Source organism: Epinephelus fuscoguttatus, linkage group LG18 (genome assembly GCF_011397635.1).
Source record: "Epinephelus fuscoguttatus linkage group LG18, E.fuscoguttatus.final_Chr_v1".
NCBI lineage: Eukaryota > Metazoa > Chordata > Actinopteri > Perciformes > Serranidae > Epinephelus > Epinephelus fuscoguttatus.
The window spans coordinates 10,502,763-10,529,925 of record NC_064769.1 but is presented as its reverse complement, the minus strand read 5'-3'; the positions used below and the strand labels follow the sequence as shown (position 1 = coordinate 10,529,925).

Below are 27,163 nucleotides of genomic sequence, written 5' to 3'. Positions count from 1 at the left end.
TTTTAGATTTTTTTTTCAGTCATGTATATGCACATTCAATCCACTTTGCATTCCCTGTTGATGCAGTCTCTCAGTATCTGATATTATAAATAGAATGGTCTTGCCATAGAGTCTTTTTCTTTCGCTGATATATTTTTGTATATAGGGAGATCTCTACACAGACAATATGAATTTATGTATGTAATCCATTTTTCCGTGGTTACAGTTCTTCTGAGCGGATCACGTGGAACAGTGTGACATTGTAGAGGACCTGGTGGCCATTGTTCCAGGCATAGAGGGCTCGGTCACGCGGGTTGTAGTCCAGCATGGAGATATGTGAGTACTTATTCTGGAAGGCAATGTCAATGTACTCGTAGGTAGAGGAGTTGGTGGAGTACGCATAGTACACCTTGGTGCCTCCTGAGTAGCCATTGGTAACGTAGAGTGTGCCGCAGATCATAAAAGACTCCCCGGCACTCCTTTTGGGGTGGTTGGTGGTCCAGCTCTTGATGATCTGCAGTGTGTTGGGGTTCAGCTTGCTGATAACAATGTTGCCGGCGTTCTGGTTGGTGGCGTAGACGGCCCACAGGCCTCCCTCGTCCACCATCAGGTCGATGTCAGAGTGGCCGCCCCAGGCATAGTGATACGCATTGTTGAAGCCGGCATAGTCGAGCTGCCGGGACTTGCTGATAGAAGAGGTGCGGAAGTCGAACTTGATAATGACATGGCTCTGGAATTTGTTGAAGTAGATAGAGCCGTTGTAGACAACCTGACCTGTTCCTGACCACGGATGCGGCAGGCGGTGGGATGTGAAGTTGTCTGACGTCATAAAGTCCTGCATCGACTTGTACTCCCTCACGAAGCGGTTGTTGTGGTAACCATCCATGTACCAGACCTTAAACATTATAACAAGAGGGAGAGAGAAAGAATTAGGATCAAGCACAGCAGCACTTCAGAGATAGAAACCCCTATCCTCATCCTCTGCCAGTGTGCCTAAAATATCTGAATCTTCCATGCAGATCACACACAGAATAAATCAAATCACACCCTCAACAAGCATCCCAATTAAGTTAGCACTGAGACTTCCTCAAGGAGCAGACGAAGCTGAGATCCGGCAGCTCCTGAATACAAACAGTCAGCATGACAGCCGCAGGGTGGCATGAGCCGGGCCCCGCAGGGATAATGCCCATCATTCCAGATAAAAGCCCTGTCTCAGCTGCTTCGACCCAGCTTCCTGCTGGCCCCTGCGGTGGTGGGCAGAGAGCTTTCGCTCCAGAGCTGCTAGAGGCTCAAACACTTCCTTAGTCTCAGAGGGACTGAGACACCCGAAGCCCATCCCCTACCTGCTTCCATGCGCTGCTGTGATTGACTTAAAAAATGATTCATATCAAGGAAGCAGGTCTCCAAGGGCCCGGGAAAAAAAAAACCAAGGTATGGAAACCGAGAGATAAAAAGAAATGGAGCATAACTGTCTGCTCCCATCAATTACACTCATTCTTCTTTTCTTGCCCTTTGATAACACAGCACATCTTTCATGTGCTCTGTTCAAAATGTATTAGTTTCTACTAAAAAAGTTGCCTTACAGTATGCTAAATATAATCTTAGTCAGCAGTAAGCTGAATCTTTTAAAATATACACATTATGCAGCCTGTGTTGTCATGACAATTAGCCTTCAGGAAGCAAACTGTGAATTTACACAGCTACTGTACTGTACGCTGCTGGTGCTTCTCCAGTTTTTAGCCCTTTTCCTCCCATGTGACATTGAGAGCTGTGCCTCTTATTAATGTGTCTCATAAAGCTGGCGCCCAAAGAGCATGTGGCCGACAAATAAACTTTCTTTATTTCCAGCTCCCTACCGTCCTTATGCACTGGGTGGCTTCCCATTAAGACCTTATAGATTTATCCTTGGCATTTCATTTGAATGTGTTTTAGTAATGAAAGTTGAGCCAACAGAAGCCCTGCTCCACAATCAGATCCAACCAGCGGATAAAAGGGCTGTAAACGATCAAAACAGACCATTATTAAATTTCATAGTGAGAGTTGACCTTCGCCTATGATCAAGGCCAACTCTGACTTTAGAGTCAGGACAAATGTTTGTGTTGCAAATGTTCAGGTGTTTGTCTCTTGAACAAAGACAATATCAGCATTAAGTGTTTACAGCCAGTGCGACTGTGTTCGTTTTCTCAGTGTGTGCATGTCAAATATTTTGGAGCTGCAACTAACAATTGTTTTCATTAAAGATTCATTTGTAGACTATCACAATTTCCCAAGCCCACACTGACATATTTAAAATGCTTGTGTTGTTTGAGCAACAGTTTAAAACCAAGCAGCAACCTCAGGGGGTGAAAAATGAAGCCAAGACGAAAGTGCCAAAATCTGGTGTTCCTCCGATGGCCACTTGAGGCTGGCTTCAAAAACAAGTCACTCCCCGTAGGCCCCCAATGTTAAAATGAAGCACAACCAAACACAGAGGACGACAATAAACCAGATTCTGTTCCTGTCTGCTGCTATTTTGGATTTTCAAAATTGGAAAGTCGGAAAAAAGGTTAAGAAGTCTGAATCAAACTTTTTGGAAAAAAACACACGTACAAAAAAACTGAAAATGAAATTAAATTAGAAATAAAAAGAATCTAATCTAAATATTACAATATTGTTATCATTTAAATCTTAAACTTTTATTAATTGACTTTTGTGGCCACTTGGAAAGACACTGACATATATGTATGTATATATATACACTGAACAAAAATATAAACGCAACACTTTTGTTTTTGCTCCCATTTTTCATGAGCTGAACTCAAAGATCCAAAACTTTTTCTATACACACAAAAGACCATTTCTCACAAATATTGTTCACAAATCTGTCTAAAATCTGTGTTAGTGAGCACTTCTCCTTTGCCGAGATAATCCATCCCACCTCACAGGTGTGGCATATCAAGATGCTGATTAGACAGCATGATTATTGCACAGGTGTGCCTTAGGCTGGCCACAATAAAAGGCCACTCTGAAATGTGCAGTTTTATCACACAGCACAATGCCACAGATGTCGCAAGTTTTGAGGGAGCGTGCAATTGGCATGCTGACTGCAGGAATGTCCACCAGAGCTGTTGCCCGTGAACTGAATGTTCATTTCTCTACCATAAGCCGTCTCCAAAGGCGTTTCAGACAATTTGGTAGTACATCCAACCGGCCTCACAACCGCAGACCACGTGTAACCGCACCAGCCCAGGACCTCCACATCCAGCATGTCCACCTCCAAGATCGTCTGAGACAAGCCACCCAGACAGCTGCTGCAACAATTGGTTTGCATAACCAAAGAATTTCTGCACAAACTGTCAGAAACCGTCTCAGGGAAGCTCATCTGCATGCTCGTCGTCCTCATCGGGGTCTCGACCTGACTGCAGTTCGACGTCGGAACCGACTTGAGTGGGCTAATGCTCACATTCGATGGCATCTGGCACGTTGGAGAGGTGTTCTCTTCACAGATGAATCCCAGTTTTCACTGTTCAGGGCAGATGGCAGACAGTGTGTGTGGCGTCGTGTGGGTGAGCGGTTTGCTGATGTCAGCGTTGTGGATCGAGTGGCCCATGGTGGCGCTGGGGTTATGGTATGGGCAGGTGTATGTTATGGACAACGAACACAGGTGCATTTTATTGACGGCATTTTGACTGCACAGAGATACCGTGACGAGATCCTGAGGCCCATTGTTGTGCCATTCATCCATGACCATCACCTCATGTTGCAGCGTGATAATGCACGGCCCCATGTTGCAAGGATCTGTACACAATTCCTGGAAGCTGAAAACATCCCAGTTCTTGCATGGCCAGCATACTCACCGGACATGTCACCCATTGAGCATGTTTGGGATGCTCTGGATCGGCGTATATGACAGCGTGTTCCAGTTCCTGCCAATATCCAGCAACTTCGCACAGCCATTGAAGAGGAGTGGACCAACATTCCACAGGCCACAATCAACAACCTGATCAACTCTATGCGAAGGAGATGTGTTGCAGTGTGTGAGACAAATGGTGGTCACACCAGATACTGACTGGTTTTCTGACCCCCCTAGACCCCCCCAATAAAGCAAAACTGCACATTTCAGAGTGTCCTTTTATTGTGGCCAGCCTAAGGCACACCTGTGCAATATTCATGCTGTCTAATCAGCATCTTGATATGCCACACCTGTGAGGTGGGATGGATTATCTTGGCAAAGGAGAAGTGCTCACTAACATGGGAGCAAAAACAAAAGTGTTGCGTTTATATTTTTGTTCAGTGTGTGTGTATATATATATATATATATATATATATATACACTTTATAAAGCTAATATGGCAAACAAGTCAGCAAACAGTTGCCTATTAATAAATCCAGCAGACAGAGACATTAGCATTTGTTTGGAATTATTTTTTCTGGCCACCTGTTGAAAGAAATATGTACTCTGCTCTCTGTAATTCAGACCTGGGGTCTCATTTATAAACAATGTGAATGCACAAAATGAGGTCTGAAAGAGGTGTATGCCACTTCCCAGGCAAAAGTTGTGGTCTATAAAAACAAACTTGATGGGGGAAACTTTGACCCATGCTTACCAACATTTTGGAGATGAGAAATTGGCGACGCAGATGGTGAGGTGGAAGCCTGATTGTAGACATTGTGGATTATGTTTTGGCACATGCTATTTTTGGATTTTGTCCCTACATACATTTTTAGTATGGATCCTACACACTGTTTTCTAAATAAGACCCCTGGACTGGGAAATGGCATGCTTTTTAGAGGCTAAATGCTCCACTGTGTTCACCAGCCAGTTACTAATTTTGTTTGCCATTTGATGCAGGTTAGATTGTGCTGTAAAACCTGGTTTTGTGGCGTAAAATCAAAACAAAGAGCTCAAAGACACTAAAATGCTCCATATAGCTGAGGGGAACCACTTTCACATTTCACATGGTCATTTGAGTAAATGAAAATACTGATTTTAGCAGCTCTAAGAGTAGGTTAAGATTTTTTGCTACCTTACTTTGAGAAAATGAACATGTTTTTCCCAAAGGGCAACCTCCAGGGCTGAATAATGAAGCCTAGGTGGAAGTGCCAAAAACTTGAATTCCTTCCTTGAATGGCTGCTTGAGACTTGCTCCAAAAGAGAGTCAGTCCCCAAACTGCCCAACTTTAAAGCAGAAATAAAGATGTTTAAAGCCTGGTACAAAAAAAAGTCTTGGTGTGTATAGCTAATTTCCCCCTTCTTGACAACTGTACGGGGGTGAATTTTTATATAACTCACCTGTTTAAATGTTATTAAGGCTTAAAGTGATGCATAATTAAGGGTGTGGCTGCTTTGAGTGAAAAGTGAGTGTCGTCCGTTGACATCAAATCAAATCAAATGTGGCTACCACGGCGACAACATTGGTTAGGTAACATAACCATGGTATAAACCCAGATTTACAGAGTATAGGCGTAGCTGTCCCTGTTTCATTATGTTTTCAGTTAATGGGAGTTAATTGTTACAAAAAGTTTTGTTCAGCCTTTGGTTGTGCTAAAAGTCTCGGAGAAGTCAGCTGTTAAGTTTTTCCAGTAAGTAATTTTGTTTTTATGGTTTTATGCCTGTTTTTCACTCACAAAAATTAGCATTAGCATATTAGCATTGTCACAGTTAACCATAGACTGTAAATGCACTGTGCTAACCAACCTAGCAACTAACGTTCGGGTTATGTCACCCTTTCTTCCAAATATGGTCACTTCTGTCTCTAAAAATCCAAGATGGGGATGGGCAAAATGCCAGACTCAAGGCTTCAGAACAGGATTCCCCAAACCAGTGGGTGATATCATGGTGTCTACACCCATTATTTTCATGTTTTTTTCCACAAAACCTTTTTCTTCTTTTCTCAAAGGACACCAAACCTCAGGTGTTAAATGCTGTCCAAACACAAGCAGCTATGCAAAAACTTTGCCTCAACAGAATAAGAGACTCATTCCACATCAGCTTATGCTACTAATTCAACATCATATTAGGAGATGACTCCCATCCATGCTGTGTGACAGAGTGTGTGCAGCGGTACATACCCGTGTATCTCCCTCAGGTGCCAGAGGGTCAGTCATCCAGGAGCCGAACCTGGATCCAGACGTCTTGATGGTGATGGGATCACTGATGCCCGTCAGCTTGCCGCATGCTGCAAGGGGGGAAAAAAGTGAGATGGGAACATCCAGCGCAACACCCGTTAAGGTGTTAATTCAAAATCTATTACAAGGATTTACTTTAAATCCAAATGAGTTTGCCTGAAGATTGAGGGAGTGGATGTCCGGTTCGTTGCAATGCCTCTCTCTTTGCGTGATGTACTGTAACACGAGGTGCTTATTATTCCGTTCACACATGCTAATGCCTTTTTTACTCTCTCTGTGTGGATGTGTGAGAAAGTGAGAGGAAGAGGGAATAGAAAAGGGTGAGTCCCTGTGTATTCTGCTCCAGCGTGTCGCTTGTAAGCTGCTGTAGTGTTAATTAGTGTTGATTGAGGTGTTAATGTGAATTTGACAAAACTAACACTGGGTTCTGGGCCCCTCCTCTGACTGAGAGCTGGTCAGATTGATGTACCCTTTCAAATGAGCGCACACAATGAGAGACTTTAACACATAAGCCCCACTGCAGCACATGCATTCATTTAGGTCATTTTTCGGCTGATGCTTCGATGAGACAAAAGTCAATTAGATGATTTTGATGAGTTAATTTTATCCCATGAATGTAATGAGTCGCTCTGATGTGCTAATTTAAAGTGTAGGACTGTGACGCTGGCTCATTTTAGGTTTTCATTAACATCTTTCTCTGTGAAGCATTGCATCCATTAACCCTTTATCATCTCTCTTTCTTTATATCATCTCTCTTACTCTTAATTGTTGCAAAATATCGTCTTCCCTTGAAGTCATAAAATTCACATTTGACTTCCTCTGCTTGTCTCATTCAGTTATCTGTCTCCGACATTGTCTCATCTGGTGAAATTTCTTTCTTACATAATGATAATTGTGTATAATGAGTGTTTGTGTGTGCAACATATGTCGTGCCAATGAATATGTGTGGGCATCACACCTCGCTGGGCTGAGAGACAAACACATGGTCACATGAGCAGCATCTACTATTTCTCGTGGGGGTTGAGTCCCTTATGTAACTCTCAGTGGGATTAGAGCCCACAGTAATACACTGGCCATTGATTTATTTATTTTTTTCTGTTCTCTAATCATGCCCTCTATCTTTAGATGACACTACTACTGGGGAGCCCGCTGATGGATCTGCATTCTGGAGATGCACACAGGGTCTAATCCCCTTTTGGCCTGAATTTGCCAGGGCCGGAGCAGAGGGCAGAGCGAATGGAAAAACCTAATGGGAACTGGAGCTGATGTAACAAGAAAATCATCAGCCTCTACCCCGAAATGTGAGGATTTAGATAATATAGTATGGACACTCAATTCACGAGGAGGAGGAATATTCAGGGTTTTTTTTTTTTTAAGGATAATTTTGCTTCATTCCAACCTGAGTCTTTTTTGTAGTTATAATTCTTTAATCGGTTTTGATAACATTGAATTCACCAAAATAACTGGTGAGATTTGGGAACGCTGCAACAATGCTGTCATGGCGAGGCCAAAGTTCAACAGGGCAAGAAACAGGAGTGGTGAGATAATCAGACAGCTTGTAATTATCTTAGTCAGAGTTTCCCAGGCTTTTCTTTGAGACGTATCCCCACACTCCTGTCAGATGTGCTCAAGTACCCCTTCATTAACACCACCCGTTTCAAATGTGCTCATTTGAATTCATCATCACAGTGTTTTTTCATTCAGTTTTTACAATATTTTACAATATTGTTACCGTATTTTTTTCATACAATTAAACTGTTATTTCTGTTAGTCTGGTCGAGTTTGCGTTTGTATTACCACTGGCAGAAGCTGGACGACCACCTATTTCAACCATTTAGCCATTACTTTAAGCTATTTCAATTGCATATCCATTACTTTTAATTCAGTTAGGAACACTGTCATCATAGATTTAACCATTTATAACAACAAATGGAAATACAGTTATGCTTGGCGCTGATGGCGTCGCTCTTAAGATGCTCCCTGGGTTACATGAGCAGCATGCTAAGCAAAAACAGAGAGCGCAATGCAGAACCTCCCCTACCCTCACGGGTATACAAGAGTAGGTGCAATACAAGCCATTAAATACCATTTTGACCTTTAAACATGTTAGGACTCTGAGCTACAAAGATGGAGGCTGGGTGGAGGAAGCTTTGCCAGCAGCAGAAGCACCCGCGGCAGCAGTGTGTGACAACACTGATGTAGCAGGGAGCAATGCGCAGGAAGTCAATGGACCTTCTTGTTGTGAGAATGGGCTGTGATTGGTGTGTGACTGATTAGAAACGATGATTCAATTAGTAGGCTGTCAGCTCATTACAGCTGGGGCGGGTGACTTCCCTGTCTTGCATGAACTAACGTGATGCTTTTGAACTGTATACATTTATTATTTGTAGCTACTTTTTAATCATTTATCCATCACATTTATCTATAACTGTTTAAACTTATCATTTCTGAAATGAATTTATCAGTTTCATCATCATAAAAACATTTAATTTGAACAAATTAAAACTCACAAAAACTGTCTTGGTTTTCTTTCCAAGTCTGGTCTCCAACCCTTAATTCACCCAGTTAAATGTGAAAATAGGCTTACACGCTAAAATTAGTGTTAATGAAAATGGTGCTAGTGATTTCTGGGCGGTTTCTGGTTAAACAAAGAGGGATCGTACTCTTTAACAAAAATGTCTATCTCTGTAGGGATCCTTTCCCTAAGTTGTCAGACACTAAAGCCCCTTTTACACTGCCAGATTTTCCGCGAATTTTCAGAGCCGGATTGGCGAGTTGATCCGAGGTGCCCAATTTTCCGCCTCGTAGGGTAGTCATATTGGCGGAACCTTTTTCGTTTAAACAGACCGAGGCAGCCTTCCACAATGGGAGGGGCTGTTGAAGACTTGTGAGAGGAGCTGTTGATGACGCCGTACGTACGTACATTAAACCAGGACGCTTATCTAAAAACTGTGGTGGAACTTTAGAACTGGCAGTTGTGTGATAATTTTACTGTTTAGCTTTTTTTCCTTAGAATAAGTCTGCCTGACCCACAGCTTAGTTTAAAGGCCCTGACAACTTATTTTGTCAATCAGCCTCTTACTGTGAGTGACGGGGTCCTACATAATCACGCTATTTTTCTGCCAAAGTGAAAACAATTTTCTTGGCTCAGATGAGGCTTCTATGTGCTTTTCTCACCGCTTTGAAGTGGGTGTGGCTTCACTGGGAAAAGCTGATGTCACATACATCTTTGCACCAATTTAGCAACATTTGAATTAGAGTGATATATAGTGTCACCACTGTGACATTGTGTGACTTTTATGAAGTGATGTTCTCATGTTCCCAGATCTCAGCAATTGAGAAGGAACAATAGCCCAAACTGCAAACATTCACTACAATAAACCAATTATTCTTAAATAAAGATGAGAGTGAGAGAGGGAAAATTCATTAGCAAAGAGGTATGTTGAGGTTATTTGTGATGAGAGAAGTATTGATTCTGTCTCATGTAAACCTGGCTATAACATTATGCCTTATAATTTTATTCTCTACGGAGGAAATGGAAGGTGAGAACAATGGTTGCAAAGCACTCAGCAGAGGGATTTATGTGCTAGTATGACTTTCTTGCTCCATTCATCAGTGTTTCGGTGTGAGGGGACTGGATTTGCCTGAAGCTCTCTGTGCCTCCACGTTGCTGGGGCACGACACAGGGTGATTTATTTATTTGATTATTGCCCAGCAAGCTGGCATGTCCCCTTGATCGATGGCCATTGTGTCCCAGCAGCCGCCAGCCTGTTAGTCTCCCCGGCACAAAACAGCTTGAAGGACAGCTCTGCAGGGACCCCAGTTACTCTCTTTCACTTTCCCAGCTCGCCTTCACTTTATCACTCTTTCTCCTTCCCCCTCACCACCTTCTATCAATTCCTCCTATCTATTATTCAATACTCAAATTTCTCAAGCCCTCTTTATTTTTCTTTTTTTTTTTTCCCCTGTTGTTGATCTGCTAATGCAAATTTGTCTAGTGACCTTCCCAAGTTTAATCTCAATAACGGGAGTGTAGTGGAGTGTATTTGTGTGCACTGTGCATGAGTGCCTCTGCAATCGTGTGAAGATGAAAGGAATCGCCACCCTCTGTTCTGCCTGAGCCAGTCCCTCGCTGGGTGACCTCGCCTTTATCTCATCTGATCTCGCGCGCACACACACTGGAGTAACTCCCGCAGTTCCCCGCTCTCCTGTCTTTGTCAGTCTGACCACAGATGTGAGCTGCGGCATGTGTATTGAACTGAGAGTAAAAACACGGACAAAACTCCAGTCCGGTGGGTAGTGACAGCAGATGTGGCCAGTGAAAAAAAAACTGTGTGCGCAAAGATAAAGAGAAATAATGACAGAGGAAGTAGCTGTGGAGCTGAGATTAGGCGTCTGCTTTTTGTGCTCGACATGTTCAATTTAAACACAATCACTGGTTCTCTACGAGCTGTCCAAAACGAACAGTAGGCATTGTAACCAAAAGTTTTTTTTTACTCCCAATTTCTTTCTGTCATCTTGCACTGTGAATAATTCGAAACAGGGACACAATATACCCGTGATGTGCGGCGTGTAAGTGTCTCTGCTCTTGTAATATATCTTAGTCACTGTAGCGTGGGTGTGCATCTATTAGCACTGTGGGCTGTGACAGAGGTGTGAAGAGACTGAGACAGGGGCTAAAAGCAAAGATAAGACTGTTGCTGTCAGCAGCTCTCCTCTCTCTGTATGCTATTCATTGGTGTGTGTGTGTGTGTGTATCTGTGAAACTGTGTAAAACACCTCATGCCTCATCATGTATTTAAACATCCCATCTATTTCATCACAGGAAGCCAGTTTTGTGGGTGCTCCCATAGATTCATACAGAATTCTACAGAATGAAATTTGCCCAAGTGTTGAAATTACAAGTAAAAAGGTGGCCCTTGACTGCCACCATTTTCAGTGTTGATAAATGTTTTATTCGATGAAATGTCATAAAACAGTGGAGAAAGTCTATTGCAATTTTCCACAACCCAGAGTGGCGTCTTAAAATTATTTGTTTTGTTCAATAAATGGACCAAGACCCAATAATGTTCAATTTGCGATTACATAAAACCAAGAAAAGCAACACATCCCCAAATGTGAGAGGCTGGAATATATTAAAATGTGTGTTCATTTTCTGACTAATGGGTTTTCTTTGCAGGAAATAGTATAGGAGACAGGACAGACCAGGTGTGGTATGTAAGACTTTTTGTCCCAGTACCAGTAACTCACTGAATTTTTGTGTTAGAGCTCCAAGATTTTGACACAAAATACTTTTACTGGTCTACTACAAATACCAGTGTATCAAACTTCTCCAGCTATATAACAGAATTCATTAACTGATGTCAAATACAAAGAGTTCCATTGTTACAACCTGCCCCATAACCGCTCTGAGTTGTAACTCAGCCTGGGGTAAGTTGTAAGAATAAATGTGAAGGAATAAAAATTTGTATGGAGTGGATCCAAAATACAAGTCTGCTGCCTCAGACAAGTAACCAGTCAGGATATTCTCGTGCTGCGCATTAAAGCTTTTTTGTCTGCAGTTACAGTATAAGATAAATGATCCAATATCATCAATGCAAAGTGAAAACATCAGTCCCTATCATCATCTTTAGGATTATTTTAAAATTTTGTGTCACCATCAAATGGCGTCAGGCAGATAATGGCAAGCTGCCAAGAGCAAGATGATTTTTTTTTTCTCAGGAATAAAGCAGCAGTGTGAGAATATTTTGGATTTTGGAGAAAACACAGGTCAACAAACAAACCACATGCTGTTATGAGATCAAATACTTGAGAAACATGACGTACCTGCCTGGCTGGCATCTCACTTTACCATTGTCTCTCTATGGCAACATCAGCTGTTCTGTTCCAACAATGTTAGGCTAAAAAAACATGCATGCTGGCTAAAATCCAACTGTGCTGATGCAGTGACTTAAATCAATGATGATTAAGAAAAAAGTAGAAATAATAGATGTAATTTGTTTAGCTATGAGTAGAGGAAAAGTCTGCTAGCCGCTGTTAAAGTGCTGAAGCTAATAATGGTTGACTAGCAAAAACAACTGTTTCGTCCATGAACTTTGACAGTTATTATTGAGCTGAATTTTATACTTAATTTTAATAATTTTGTTAAATCTTGTTAATCTGTGTTCAATGGCTGTTGGGAGAAGTCTGCCTTCAAACCTTTAACCCACATAACTAAAGTTTTAAGCCCAGTTCAGACCAAATATTCGCAACGAGATTAAACTGTTTCAGAATGTTACAGAGAAAAGTTGCAGCTGTGTGAGCTGGCCGGTCTGAGCTTGACTCAAGCTGGCTGATGGTGTTATTAGAACGTAAAGCACGTCACCTGTTTCTACAGCCAATCAGCTTGTAGTAAAGTCTGCTGGTCAATTCAAATTGACCGCAGACGGCATGTTCGCTTGTTGCAGCAGGTGTTCCGTCCCAGGAAAGACCTGTGTCCCCATAGGTCACTGCTGCCGCTAGCTGTATGTGCTTATGTCCCCCACACATACATTGTCTTTGACTGATTAATTGCTGCTAGTTTATGTTATTGTGGCGTATTCATCATGAATACAGTCCATCTGATGCTTGTTTTATTCATGTTTTTCAGCGTGTCATCACTACTACAAATGCACCTGTAGCCAGTATCTCACTATCACTATCCTCATTCATATTTTAAGAAGCTACAAATTATACTCAGCTACAAAATAGGCCTGAAAAGCTGGAAATCAGAATAGAATTACAGCGAGTTGTTGCATAGAGATGATACACCGTCTCATCTAGTTCCACTATTGTGAACTTGCAGGTTTTTCGAAACGTTGCAGAGCGGCGCATTGCAAGTAGCTGCCTCTTTCAACTTGTCTCGTTGGGAATCTTTGGTCTGAACTGGGCTTTAGGAAGAAGATCATGGTTTGGCAGGAAAACTTAATCGGTTACAATTACTTAAAATGAATTATGTGTTGTTTTTTTTTTCTTGAATGGCCAAAAGCACAAAAGAAAGGGGTGGCAGCTTGATAGCATGATATTGTCTCATATCGATCGCAGGCCCCTGAATTGAATCAAAATGATATTTGATTCAATTCAGGGGCCATGGTCCATTTTGGCAAACTTTGTAATAAAGGCAAATATTGTATTGTTGTCCATAGAATTGAAATAATATAGAATCAGGAAAAAATACGAAGCCAACCCTGGGCAGCTGTGTTGATCCTCTTTCTCTGAGGTTTTGTAATTTCTTGCAGTATCTGCTTAATGTCACATGGCAGATAGAGTATTCCTTGGGGACAGACCTTACTGTCTTTCCCTGCCTCACCTCACCTGATGTGCACTTTAGTACATGTGCAAGCACACCCCTATCAGTTTTCCCACCAACTGTCTTGGCATGCTGAAAAAGAGAGTACTATACATAGGTAAAATCTCTTCAGTTGTTTTGGGGTTAGTTCCCACAGCTGTCAGCCAGTGTTTAGCTAGCTGTAGCTGTGTGGTGTTTTGAAATGAGCAAAGACAAAATGCTTCATAATTTACCTGAGACACTACTCTCTAATCTGAGTTAAACTTTTCTATTTTTAACAGTATCAGTGCTAATCAAAAGATGTGGTCCAAAAATGTCTTTCATACCCGAAACTCTGTAGTTTGGCTGTAAAATCTGCACACTTCTTCACACAGCTACAAAGTTTCACATGCAAGGTCAGGAAGGCAGTTTCCATACAATAAATGTATTACACAACTCATAGGTCATGCCTTCTTGGTAAAAGTGGTGCTGTTACAACCACCCCTTTGTTACACCCATACCTGGTCTCCCCTATAGAAGCTACATGGATGTAACTCCAGTTCTATGAGTACATGTAGCCCTCTAATTGACTTTAGCATCAGTTTACCTTGATTGTGTAAGAGTATACCTTTAGTAAAGTCCATTAGAGGGCCAGCACATACATAACACAACCATAATGTGTGAATGGCAAGTGTGTTGTAAGTCTGTGCAAAAGGCGTTTGAGTGCTGGAGTATCTCGGCCACACATAATGTTCCTGTGATGTTCTGAATTGTGTGAATATGCCTAAGGATCTCTGTCTGGCCACTCTCAAACACTATATGTTAGTGGGGGTGTTTGTGCATGCACATGTTTGAAGGAAAGTGTGTGCCAACAACTTTCTGTGCCTACCTAATTTTTGCATGCATGCTCGGAGTCTCTCCTCAAGATTTGACACTCTGTTGTGGAGCTCCTCGTAGTCATAGGCCCCCATCTCCTCCTGAAGTTCGCTTAGAACTGACGTCAGATTCTGGACCTCCTCCTTAAACTGCAATACCAATTTGGCATCGGCTTTGTACTCCTCCAACACTGGTATCAACGGTCTAAGCTCCTCCATTTTCGCTTTTATGGCCTGAAAGGATTAGAATAAGCTCGGTTGAGTGTCATGCGCGACAAAAGGAGACTGTCCATAAAAGAAAAAGAAAAGAAAAAAAAAAAGAAAAACACCTGTCTGAACCTGACTACTCTGACTCTATCCTGCCTCTCCACTGACACGATGAGCCCCTGTTTGTGTCTGTGTTCAGTGTTTTTGTGTGAGCAGCTGTGTTTTTGTCTGTGCAGGTGTGTGAGCAAACAAACCCAGATTTTATTCTCCGCCCCGCTGGACGAGCAGAGCAGGTGGCTCCGTCCCTGGCAGTGACCAGCCGTTAAAAAGCAAGCCCTCGGTACACCGACAACAATTGGGAAAGCTCTTTATTGGTCATCATCGTTTAAAATGCAACATCGTATTAAGGGTTACATGCTTTTACATGTCACACACAACAAAGTGTCTCGAATTTTACGTCTATAGTTTTTACGTAGAGATTTGTTGAGTAACCAAATATGCATAGACAAAAGCCAAAAGAAAAAGAAAATGAATAACAACAATTAATAATAATAATAATAATAATAATAGTAATAATAATAATAGTAATAATAATAATAATAAATGTATTTACGTTTGAAAAAAGCTTTTAAATGGAAAACTTTGACAGCAGTAACATGCAGGAAGAGATCAGTGGTGGGTTGGTTTGGGAGAAGGGTGGGGTTTCTTAGTCTTAATGGTGCTAAAGGTAAATTAACTGTTTGACGCCCAAATGCTCTCAGTACTGTGGCCCAGTTCAGGGGAATCTGGAATTGACCTGCCTCTTCTTCCCTGTGGCTCTCTTTACATGTCTTAAAGTTAGCCCTGCAAGCAAGAAAATGACAAACTGTTGACAGGGGCTACAGCTTGCTAACCTAGCTAACAAGACACACAAACAAACGCACACACACACTTAGTATTTGCACTTGAGACATGTTACAGAAATTTGCAGACATGCACTGAATGTGGCGTTGGTTGGGTGCATGGGGGTTTGAACATGCATCGTTGGCAGGATCACACAAATGTATTGGTGCAGGTACGATGACACAAACACTGAAGTGTACTAAAGGTAAGGATACAGGTAGGCTGAGGCAATGCATTTGTGTGAGTAACTGCAAATAGGGCTGGGTATCAGACCTAAAGGCTTTTTTGGTGCTATCTCGAGGGTGTTTGTAGGAGGGAATAAAACCAAACTTAAAGGTATACTATACAGGATTTTCCTTAAAAATAATGTACAGACACATATAAAAGTACTACCTCTCAATCATCACTTACGACCCATTAGAAGTGTGTGGAAGTGTATTTTCCTGCAGAGACTCTGCCCTCTGAATGTATAATTAGATCTGGATACCAGACCCCAATATGGTGCCTATTCAGTCCAGTGAGACTGGTTTGCCTGGCGCATACGCCAAAAGAGTTTCTAGCTTCCAGTGGTACTTCCAGGGTATGCTGCCCACTGAATATGCTGAGCAGTGTTTCTCCCACTGGGCTCATAGAATTAACATCAAGATGATGTCACAGATTTTTAAATCGCTTTTCTCAGCTCGAGGAAAGTTTTACAAATAATACAATGAGTCATAGGCATTATTGACCTAGTTTGCAGTTTGAGGTCTCCTGTCAACAGTTTTACAAATGTCTCTTTTACAGTGGTGGTCTATGGGAAAATGCTTTTTGGGCAGCATGGGATTGTTTTCACTGCAATACTGTGAATGGCCACTGGGAATAATAAGAAGCAAGGCTGAGCAGTGTTCCTGCTCTGTATTTTCTTATTACCTCCACCAAGGAGGTTATGTTTTTGCCAGCGTTGGTCTGTTTGTTTGTCTGCAAAATAACTCAAAAAGTTCTGAACGTATTTTGATGAAATTTTCAGGAAAGGTTGATAATGGGACAAGGAACAGATGGTAAATTTTGGTGATGATCGGTTGAAGTGAAGTAGATAAAATAATAAAATGTCGGGAAATCTGAGCTGCTTGGTGGAGGTCTGTGCTCTCCGAGTGCTTTTCTAGTTTTACTCTTATTTTGGTATGTTCATGATGTTTTTGGGCACAGCGCACAGGTATGGTTAGGACTTTATAAAAAGGTAGCAAACAGGCGCCAGACCGTGCACAGCATGCATCCAACTGGAAGCTACAAAAATCTGGAACACAGCACATAAAAAGAAACCTGCAAATTAGGTGAAAAGGTAAGTGGCAAAACTTTTTCAGAACAAGAGCAAATCTGGGAGTGGCTTTCACTTTTATTTTTGCAAGCAATCCTGTATAGTACACCTTTAGGTACTAATAGGTAGCACTGAATGTCTCAAGAAATACGTAATCCTGTTTACTTATTGTGTGTTCTTTAAAGGTCTAACGTTTAGGATTTAGTGGGATCTAGCAATAAAGTTGCAGATTGCAAGCAGCTGAAACTTTTCCTATGTGCCAAGCCTTTTAGAAAACTACGGTGGCCAACACAAAAATGGAAATGGCCCAGTCTAGGGCTAGTGTTTGATGTGTCCATTTTGGGCTACTGTAGAAACAACATGGTGGACTCAGTGGGAGAGGACCCACTCTGTATGTAGATATAAACAGCTCATTCTAAGGGAACAAAAACACAACCATTCCTAGTTCCAGGTGATTATAAATCCATACTAACATAGTTATGAATATTATATTTCATTTCTGCCACTATATACCCCTGAATCCTACACACTGGACCTTTGAAGTTCTCGTACGGCTGCTTCTGTTCAGATAACTTTTAGTATTTTGTTAAATTGAGACCTGAAATAATTAGTTGAATATGCAATTAGTCTATCAGCAGCAAAATAACTGCCAACTATTTTGAAAAATGGTTCATTCTTTGAGTTAAATTAAGTTAAATTGCTTTTTGCTTTGCTGCTTTTCTCTGTCTTTGACTGTCGGACAACTTAGTCATCAGCTGATGTCAAATTGGTCATTGAAAAAATGTGATTGGTATTTCTCACTATCTTATAAGTCAAACAGTTAATCAGTGACCTAAGCCAACAATCAGCATATTGGTTACGAAAAAATGAATATATATATATATTTGTGGTCCAGAAAAAATATTTCTAAAGAAAAAAAGGATCACTTTGGTATCTGTGGAAAAACAGGTATATCAGCACTATAGTTTCAAGATATTTTAAATGATACCCCACCCTACCTGCAAAACAGTAATTCAAAATAGCTTTAGTCTATTTTGATTGGACAGTAAACCTTTGAAGTAACAAAGATTTAGTGTCTCGTCTTTTATCAGGTTAGATTATGGATGTGTGTCCCATGTGCAGATATCTTGGTTGTGCCACATTGCACCATAATGGCGATAAATATAAAATGTTTTATTATAACTTTATTTTCAAGTTAATTTAGGATTCCATCACATGTTTTATAAAGTGAGTTGGTGTGAAATAAGGATATGAATTCTTGCAGCTGAGTTTATGTATCCAGTTACTAAACTTCTTTGATCATTCATGCATTATGGATTTCTTGATATGCGGTATGGTGGTTAAGTCAGTCCTCAAACATCTTCACAGTGGGAACACACAAACACAGAATGTGTATAATGGGCTACAGAGCAGCTGTGACAGAATGGCGGTTGGGTCGATGGCTGGAGATCTGGCTCTGTACCTTGTATTGCTTGGCGATGTTCTGCTTGTGGTTCTCCTCCACCTGCCTGAACTTGGTCTCCAGACCACGGAGCTGGACCTCCATCTTCTCCACATACTGCAGGTCCCTCTGGGTTCGCTGGTCCAGGACCTGGATGGACTGGGTCATGTTCTGGACCTGAGACGCCATATGGACACATCAGACTGAGTCATGGAATAAATCTCTATTTATTACAGTCTTATTAGAGCGATGAGATGGAGACAGGATGCAACAGACTTTCAATATGTTGCTTTCGCTTGGCTTTCTTGCTGCAATGACTCACAAACTCTGACATCAGGCCAACTAGTCAGGGGCCTCAGACACATGGTGGAAGTGTAGAATACATACTGTTAAGACATTTGGTTTCTCCAATACTGTGGTGCAGAAAACTCCATAAACTTGGCACATCTTCTTAAATCAGGAGAGATCTGTTGATGTCTCAATTTTTTGTGTGAATCAGCAACTCTTCATTATTTGGGGATTAACTCTTTCTTTTTCTCTAAATCTTTGAAAAATCTTAAAAGTTATAAAGTTATTTTCTTTTTCATAAATGTTCTTAAAGCTCAGGTAGGCATTTTAATTCTGGCGTCATTAGGCAAAACTCCCAAAATAACCATTGAGCATATTGCAGTTCAAGTGGTCTAAGGGAACACCAGCCTTCTGCACCTCTGCTTGGCTCTGTTTTCAGACTTTAGACTCTCAATATATCCTGAAAGTAGCACATAAAGCAAAAAAACAAAAAAACAACAGGTTTCTCTGCCTCCTCCTAGTGCTCTTAATGGCATTTGCAAGAATCACAAAAACACACAATAAGAGCCGAAAAGTTGTCAGTACTTGCTTGCAGACACTGCTTGTAAACTGCGATCAAACAGTCAAACTAGGCAATAAAGTTTCTGTTACTGCACTGCCTACTTCTCACCTCAGATATTTTCAGAAACATATTTTAGTGTACTGTTTAGCTGTAAATGAGAAAGTTTGTGACCCATGTTGAAAATAGTCAAGCCAAAATGAAGCACCACCCACCAGCTGGAGCAAACTTTCATATTTTACAGCTAAACAGTGCACTAAAATATGTTTCTGATAACATCTGACGTGAAATATAAGCAATACAGTAACAGGATCTTGATTCATATTTAATCACTGTTGCCTAGTTTGAGTCTGACTGCAGCTGAGCCGTGACTGACATGAATGACAGCTGCGTCAGGGATTCCTCAGCTCTGATTGGGTTTTTTCTGGATTCTTCCAAATGCCATTAGGAGCAATAGGAGGAGGCAGAGGAGCATGATTTTTTTCACATATTATCTGCCTCATGCACTACTGTCAGGAATTAGTGACAGTTGTCATATTTGCTAAAAAGTAACCTACTGTAGCTTTAAATGTCCCTTTTGTGTAAATGGGGCAGCCTTATCATCCGGTCTATGTGTATTGAGCCGGGTTGCATCATTCGATGTGTTGCTTCGGATGTGTGCAGCACAATAGAAACTCACAGAGTGTAAGTGTATGGCTGCCTCCCATGACGCCTGTTGGGTTTCCAGGGAGCTCATTAGAGCATGATTCCTATTCTTGTCTGATGGGCAGACCGCAAACACGGGTGAGCCTATATGCCCACACATGTCTTTGTGCGTGAAGTACGGTAGGTGAAATATGCAACGCCGGTCACTCTGGGTATTGTATGACTTTGATTGCTATGGTTTTTGAGTTGCCAAGGAGTTAAGCGGTAATTACCTTCTCTAACAGCTGCCTCAGTTGTTTGGTGCGGGCATCCCGTGAACACATGGACTGCTGGGGCGCCACCACAGTGCAGACACACCTCCCCTCACTATCCTGGGCTGAACTGTACACCTGCCACGACTCCTCTGGGTTCGCTGGCAACACCTGAGGACAAAGGAGCAGATGAATAGAGAAGGAGAGAAGCTGAATGGTGATGCTGGGTGAGAGGGGAGCAGGAAAATACAAACAGCTCAGACTAAAACAGAAAAAGGACGTTGCAAAGCCACATCCTTGTCTATAAAATAATAAAGGTCACTTTGCTGCTATTTGCCCATTAAGTGTGTCTGTTTGATGCTAAAGCTGCATTTATCATCATCTAAACCACCAGGCTCCACCCGTTTTGCACCATCATACATTATATTCTAAAGCCACACAAAGGGAGGATGCAGCCAATCAAGACAGCTCAAGCTACTCACATTATTCAGTGGGCTGGGTGTGTGAAAGCTCAGAGTGTAAAGTGTGATGTGTGTGACGTCAGAAAGTTGGTTTTTTTTTTCAGAGATAGAGTAACCTGCTGATCAGATGAGAATGAGTGACTTTGAAAAGGATATTCATCACTGCATCAGCGATAAAAAAAAATTTGACTGGACAGATCTGCTGATTGAGTCAATTAGTGAGAAGGTGAGACTTCACAAAATCCAAAAGGAGCGACTGACAGTCAGCTGCACTGCTCTCTGCCAAAGGATGTGCTGACAAGACAAAGAAAATATGGTGCACCTGCCTTGGTATCTCAGTGTGTATCTACTCAGTCAGTACTCACACCGCTCACTGACAAACCTTGATCAAATCAAATATCATGTAAAAACGCTTCAGTCTTCTCAAAATCATGAAACAAACATATCACATTGAGGATAAGTGAGGAAAGACCACTTCACTGCGTTTTACTATTTATCCATTTCTCTGCCTTCAACATCCATTGTTCTAAATTTCAGTGCAGAGCCTCCACTTGACAGAGCGCTCACATTATTATCCTGGCACAGAGACAGCTCAGAATCTGCCAAAATCCTGACAGAGAAACAAAGAAACGCTTCGTCTTGACTCTACAACAGTGCACTGGCTTTGAACGCCTCTCTCATTCACACAGACTGTGAAAGGAAGAATGAGGACTCCCGCTGTTTCAGACGGGGTGGGGGAAAAAAACACTGCCTTGAAATTTGTCACGTCAAACGCCTAATTTTCCACCTTGGATCTCTTATTTTTATCAATGCACGAGAAAAAGAGAACCGATGGATAACTTTCCACTTAGTGCAAACTACTCATACCGACAGGGACAGCAGCCCAGTGGCAGCTGGAGCAGCATCAAACGCAGGAGGACCAGATCTATGATGTCTCTCCAAGTCTTTTTTACTTTTGCATGCGCCTTGCGAGCGCCTAACAGGATTCCTTCTGTTATTTATGAGCCAAGGCGCACATATGTTGCGCATCTGTGGTTTGGGATTAAATTGCAACATTCATTCAGAAAAAAAACAGCCGCAGGAAATATGCGAAACTTGCGCACTTACTCCTGTGCTCCGATCTGGGTACCCTCCCTGTGCCGCCGTGAGCTTGGTAGTATTGAGCCCCACCAGAGAGGGGAGGGTCTGCGACATCCAGTTGGTAATCATCGCCATGGTGCTGAGCACGACGCCGATCTTCAGCAAAGGCACCGACATCTTTGCGCGCTGCTTGGACTTTTTTTTTTTTTTAAGCCGTCTTCATTCTACAGACTCCGGTGAGAAGCAAGGCTGGCGAGTCATGTTGCCCAGTGCGGCTTGCTGTTTCACCCGGGACTCCGGCTCGGCTGGTCTTTTTTTGGACATCTCCAACGAAGCACTGGCTGCGAACGAGTCGGACGCGGCAGAGAAGACCTGAACGGGATGGTCTGGACGGAGATAAAAACTGCAACACTTGCTCCAGTGCTGGATAAAGATGTGGAAAACCCGAGAGCGGCTGCAGGAAACGTCCTCTGGATAGCTCCTCTGCCTGCGTTGTCCCGCACACTGCTGCCTCTCCGGATCACCGTTACTATTTCGTTCACGCCCGACGGTCCGCCTCCTGCCTTGGTGCGCTCTGTGATTAAGTGCCACTGACTACACACACAGGCTGCTCCAAATGGATGAGAGGAGGAAGGAGGAGGTACTACGGATCTATCTATATCGCCAGACGCAATGATGTCAGCCAGGTTGGGGTCCGTTCATGGTAATATCTGGCGATTGCGCCTGATTCGCCCATAGCAGCCCGACACTGACGGCCCCCAGGGGGAATGACAATGAGCAGTGCGGCTGAGGTCGGCCGACACTGATGTTGAAGGATTATTTATAACGGACAGTGACATGTCTTTCTCCACTGCCCCGTAAGGACAAGAGGGCTCTCTATCATATGGTCGAGCCTGCTCCGGATCATGCATGGTAAAGCTCATTCAAACTAAAAAATAGCCTAATCACTGCGATGTATGACTGCACGGCCCACATGTCAAAATACGCACCAAACTCTTATGCAGAATGGCGCATTTCAATGACAGAGGGGTGTGAGGGCTCAGAGTATGTTTTATTGATGGGATGCCTTGGGCTCAAACACAGGGTGAGCTTTTAATTTGTGTGACTCTGGCGCCATCGTGTAGCTGATTTGGGCGTTGCTGAAATCAAAAGGGACGTGCTTGGAACATGCTATGAAGCTACACAACATATGCAGCTATGTAGAGATTTTAAATCTAAACAAAACCCATCATAATTAAGAAGGCAACTAGTCCATTTCTATTGATTTTACATTAAATAAATGTCACGTTGATGCACTGAATGCATGGTTATTAGACTCAAAACTTTGGGGGCATTAGGTGCAGTGAGGTGGTGCATTTTGTTTCAAATGCTGTTTATTCATTCCCAGAAACTAATTCACCAACAGGCCGAAAGGCTAATGCTCCAGACGATGGCCCAAATTGCAGCACTGCATGATACATGAGGACCCCAGAACATCATGAGTGGCTCTGTGGCCACAGCTATTTCTGTCAGCTTCATAATGCATTTTTCTGGTAAACTGAAAGATGGAGGGGAAGTTTGCACTCAGTGCACCTACATATCTCTCCCCTCTCCTTTCCTCTCTCTCGCCTCTCTTATCTCTCCCACTTCTTTATGACCTTTGAGGTGAGAGCCCACAGTAGTGATGGCTCCGCGGATTACTGTGAAGTATCGGCAGGGGTCAGCTCACCGCTGTGCGCTGCTGTCCAGGGTCCTGTCTGGTCTTGTGTAATATGGTGCAGTTCAGTGCGACGCAGCGGCCTCTAATGACACAGCTTTCAATAGTAGAGTTAGTTCTCTAAGCTTCACAGGTGTGGATCCAATTTGGGGTTTTAACGGGGATGAAACAAATCAAATGTTAAGGTCCCACCTCTGCTATAAAGTCAGTATTTAACACAGCAGCACCAGGGGGAATGCCAGACTGATAAAAGACACTGGACTCTGAAAAAAATTGATGAATCAATCAGACAGGTGAGTCATCAGGAGTGATTTATAGAGAGATTTGTCAATTTAAACCACTCATTAGAATTGCAGTACAACACTTATTGCAGAGGGATTGGTTTTTAATTCTGTATACAAGCTCTCAAATGTGCAAACACCATAAAAGCATGCACAGTGATTGGTCACGCAGGCAGATATAATTGCCCTGCATACATTAGTGTGTAAGAGAGGTGTTGATCAAATTATATGGTAACCTTAAGAGAATGTAGCGTGTGCCTTTTAAGTTATTTTCACTTTACAACAGCCTTAAAGACACATTATGATTGAAGGTGAAAGGTGTAGACGTGCATGGAGGGACAAACGAGCAAGCACATCTTAAAATATGATGCAATATAATAATGAAATGAAGCTTCATGAAAGTAGTATTTCTGACGGGGCTATCATACTGTATTGCATTCTAGTGAACAGGTGTTTGGATTGTATATATACAGTAGGTTAACCACATTGACACACTCAGTCTCCACTGTAATAAATACTCATAAAGTAGCGAAAAATCACATTCCCAGCCTGCGAGTGAACTACAAAATGCACCGTATCTCCACCTACTCCTCTTCTGCTCGCTTTCTCTCTCTCCCCCCGCTTGCTTCGTCGCTCCACCAACCATACTGAATAATAAATAGCTTCAACCCCGGCTGCCAATCACACCACGCGTATTGCAATTCAGCTCAACTCCGTCTCAGTTTCTCACATAAAACCGGATTGATTCTGCTGGTTTTATACATTAAAAACCCTGAACCGTTTCAAGAATGTCCCCTTACTGGAACCCTTGTAGTCTCAGCTTGAGACGTGGATGTGTGAGCAAAGTAGATTTATTTTCTTTATGTGAAATCAAAGCTGTTTTGTAATTATGCATGCAATCTAAGTCCCTGACATGTGCAAGTGTTTACAGTAATCCTTTGCATGGTGGTTGTTTGTAGGATGAGCTATGGCATGTGGGTTGCAGGGTGTCACAGGGGCGGCTATAAGCAGTGCCATCTGTGTTGTCAGGTGTCTGTGAGATGCTTTAGGATGTGGGCCTGAAGCCATGGGGGAGCCACTAGGTGAGGAACAGATGCCGCTCTGGCTGCTTGCTATTCTTCTCTGTGTGAACACCAAGCAGTAGCCAAATCCCTCAGCCGAGGGGATAGAGGTGAATAAACGCGAGCGGAATTAAAGAGGAGAGTGTGCTACTAATCAGGCGCCTCCTCGCTCCCTCGGCCAGATGTTAAGAAAAGAGCCGCAGCTGCCCCCACACCGTCTGAAAACTGTGTGAGACTTTTGAAGCAAGGTGGTTAATGTGGTCATTAAGAGAGCGTCATTGTTCAGCACCAAAGGTCGAGGCCATACTGCCCGCATGGCTCTTTCTTTTTCCTGAGTGATCTTGCAATAAAAGGCTCTCTATCTCTGGATACACCACTCACTTTTTTATATCTTCAAACAGAGATGAGATGTGGCGAGGCCTGGCCTTCCCACAGTGAAATGTAGGTTTCTATAGCAGAGGCTGTGTAAATACAGCCTGTCAGTGTCTCTTGCTTTTCTATTCTCCTGGAAGGGAGCAGACAGGCGAGGCTGTGCACTTATATCGACTTACCTTCAAGCAGATGACACGCACTCTCAGGCCATCACTGAAACACTGCCACTGTAACGCGGGGCCCCTGACCCGCACGCGCAAGACCAGAACCCGACTGTCATGAAACCCAAAGTGAAACACACTCTCTTTTCCTTCCTCCTCTCTGACTGATGGCTTCCATCAATCAGTGCAAATAGCCCCATTGTTCCATTGTGTCAGCATTTTTTGTGCACTCTGCTGCTTGCACTCTATGTCCAGTTGAGATTACAGGCTTACACATTTGATGCTTTAACATAAGGAGATAAAAAATCCAGCAATAACTGAGTGTAATTCCACATCAATGTTGTTGCTCTATGAATAAAAAATGTCCTGCGCACAGCACGCTGACATTTCTCATAAATTTCACTCAAATCCATCGCTGGCATATTTGTGTCAAGGCAATAGGCTATTACATCAATATTGTTCTAACACATTAGTTATCAGGGCCAGCAGGGGTTGCAGCAACCTACTTCCAACACATTGTATTGAGTTAGTCACTTGGAGAGGAGTATATTACAGATACACAGGGATTAATTTATTGATAACATCTCTGTGGCACATTTGATTTTTTTTTTTGACGCTCCAATTACCTCCCACAATTGGATTCACACAAGTCCATGAAATATGACTCTCTGCTCGAGGAAGGGCAATTAAATCATCAAATTCCTCAATCCAGTGGTGGCAGGGCCTAGTAATAAATAAACTCCCTCCCTCGCTCCCTCTCCTCCACCATGACACTGGCTGTGAGAATTTATAAAGGCGACACTTTAATGCAACAGTAACTATTATATGTATTGCTGCAAATGGCCTTTTTAGATAGCAGGAAGTAATTACTAGATCCACTAAAGGATCACAGAGATGCATTTTATTGATCTGTAAATTTGTTTACTACTGCTGAGCTAGGTGGCTTTACATTGTTGGACTAAATGTCCCCCCCCTTCCCCTCCCCTCCACAACCCCCCCTCACAGAGGCAACAGTAAGTCACACTGTGGTCATTGAGCATGCTCAAAACACCTTCTTTGAGACACTGCATTTGATTGTGGAGCCCTGATTTAAGAGCAGCAGCCCATAATTCAACAATGGCCTTTTGAGAGAAAGCCACGGGCAACATGGTGTATCAGAAAAGCCCTGCAGTTGATTAATGTGACCATTTGCTAATGAGGAAACTGACACATCATGCAATAATTCCCCTGTATCTGGCCGGTTTGTCATCCCCGGCGGTGGGGATACTGAGCAGGGCTCTGCTGGATCTATCCGCGCCCGTCAAGCACAATGTATTCACATCATGTAATCCCACCCGTTAATCTGTTTAAACGGGGGTAGAGGGCTAATTCACGGGGGCTCTTTATGCGAGGTAAACGGGTAATCTCTCGGTGGATCCGAAGCCAATTAACCGCTGCTTTTTTAGCTTTTTCTTTAAATACAGGAGGTGGAAAATGGCGTTAAAGACCTACTTGGGTGAGTTCTGTGCCCATGAAGATGAGGAGAATCAGAGTCAGGAGCTTGCTCGCAGGCTGCATCTCTTGCCTCCGGTGTGTGTGGACCAGCGGTCTCACATGCAGATCGAGTCCCTTTGCGTCCCCCCGCACAGCAGTCCTCTCCTCCCCGGCTCTCTTTCGCGTTGCAAGTCGCTCGATTCTCTCTCTTTTCTTATGATTATTATTATTTTATCCCTCAGCAACCCAGTAGCAGAAAGCGATAGATCTGTTTGGCGGACTCGTCTCTGTGCATATTCATTTCATATCGGGAGCCTATCTTCGGTTGCCTCTCCCCTCTGGTCTTCGTGGCCGCACTTATTTATCGCTGCGACGGACTGTGATGAACATTGGGCTGAAGACGCGCAAACACTGTCGTATACACTGCTATAAACCTTCTCTCTGATATTGCCAAAAGTTTACCTCCCCGCCTCAAGCTGCCGTATAAGCTCTCGATGAAAAAATGAGAGTGACGGCGCTGTACATGGTGCTGAAAACGGAAGTAGCATCGCCAAGAGAGGGAGATTTAAATTGGCAGGCAGACAGGAGGGAGAAACCTTTCCAACAGGATTTGCTGTGAGTTAGTCCATCATGAACAAAAGTTTCCTAATCAGCATTTATTCCCCTGAGCTTTGCATTTCACTTTAATTCATGGCAGCTGATCTTAGAAAACAATTTAATGACAAAAAATAAACTACTTTACTTTTTGGCTGCGTAAAAATACA

The 27,163-nt window shown here is 42.7% G+C and overlaps 1 protein-coding gene across 2 annotated transcripts; it reads right to left on the bottom strand.

The window, feature by feature from the left end:
• olfm1b (olfactomedin 1b) lies at positions 1–26,941 on the bottom strand. 2 transcript variants are annotated; one of them, XM_049560015.1, is made up of 6 exons: positions 26,418–26,941; positions 19,836–19,985; positions 18,093–18,248; positions 14,262–14,481; positions 6,031–6,137; positions 1–874 (listed from the first exon to the last, which is right to left on the bottom strand). In XM_049560015.1, the coding sequence occupies exons 1-6, from the start codon at positions 26,481–26,483 to the stop codon at positions 200–202; spliced, it is 1,374 nt and encodes a 457-aa protein (XP_049415972.1). In that variant the 5' UTR covers positions 26,484–26,941; the 3' UTR covers positions 1–199. The 2 variants fall into 2 exon arrangements, with proteins under 2 accessions (XP_049415972.1, XP_049415971.1); XM_049560014.1 differs by lacking the exon at positions 26,418–26,941 and adding an exon at positions 21,383–22,034.
• Between the last annotated feature and the right edge of the window lie 222 nt (positions 26,942–27,163).

Excerpts from the sequence above, each read along its gene's own strand:
- olfm1b (XM_049560014.1), bottom strand. The coding sequence starts at position 21,532 with ATGTCGGTGCCTTTGCTGAAGATCGGCGTCGTGCTCAGCACCATGGCG. Across the intron at positions 19,986-21,382 it reads ACCCAGATCGGAGCACAGGA|GTGTTGCCAGCGAACCCAGA; the intron begins GTAAGTGCGCAA and ends CTTTGTCCTCAG. Across the intron at positions 6,138-14,261 it reads AGCATGCATGCAAAAATTAG|CATGCGGCAAGCTGACGGGC; the intron begins GTAGGCACAGAA and ends CCCCCCTTGCAG.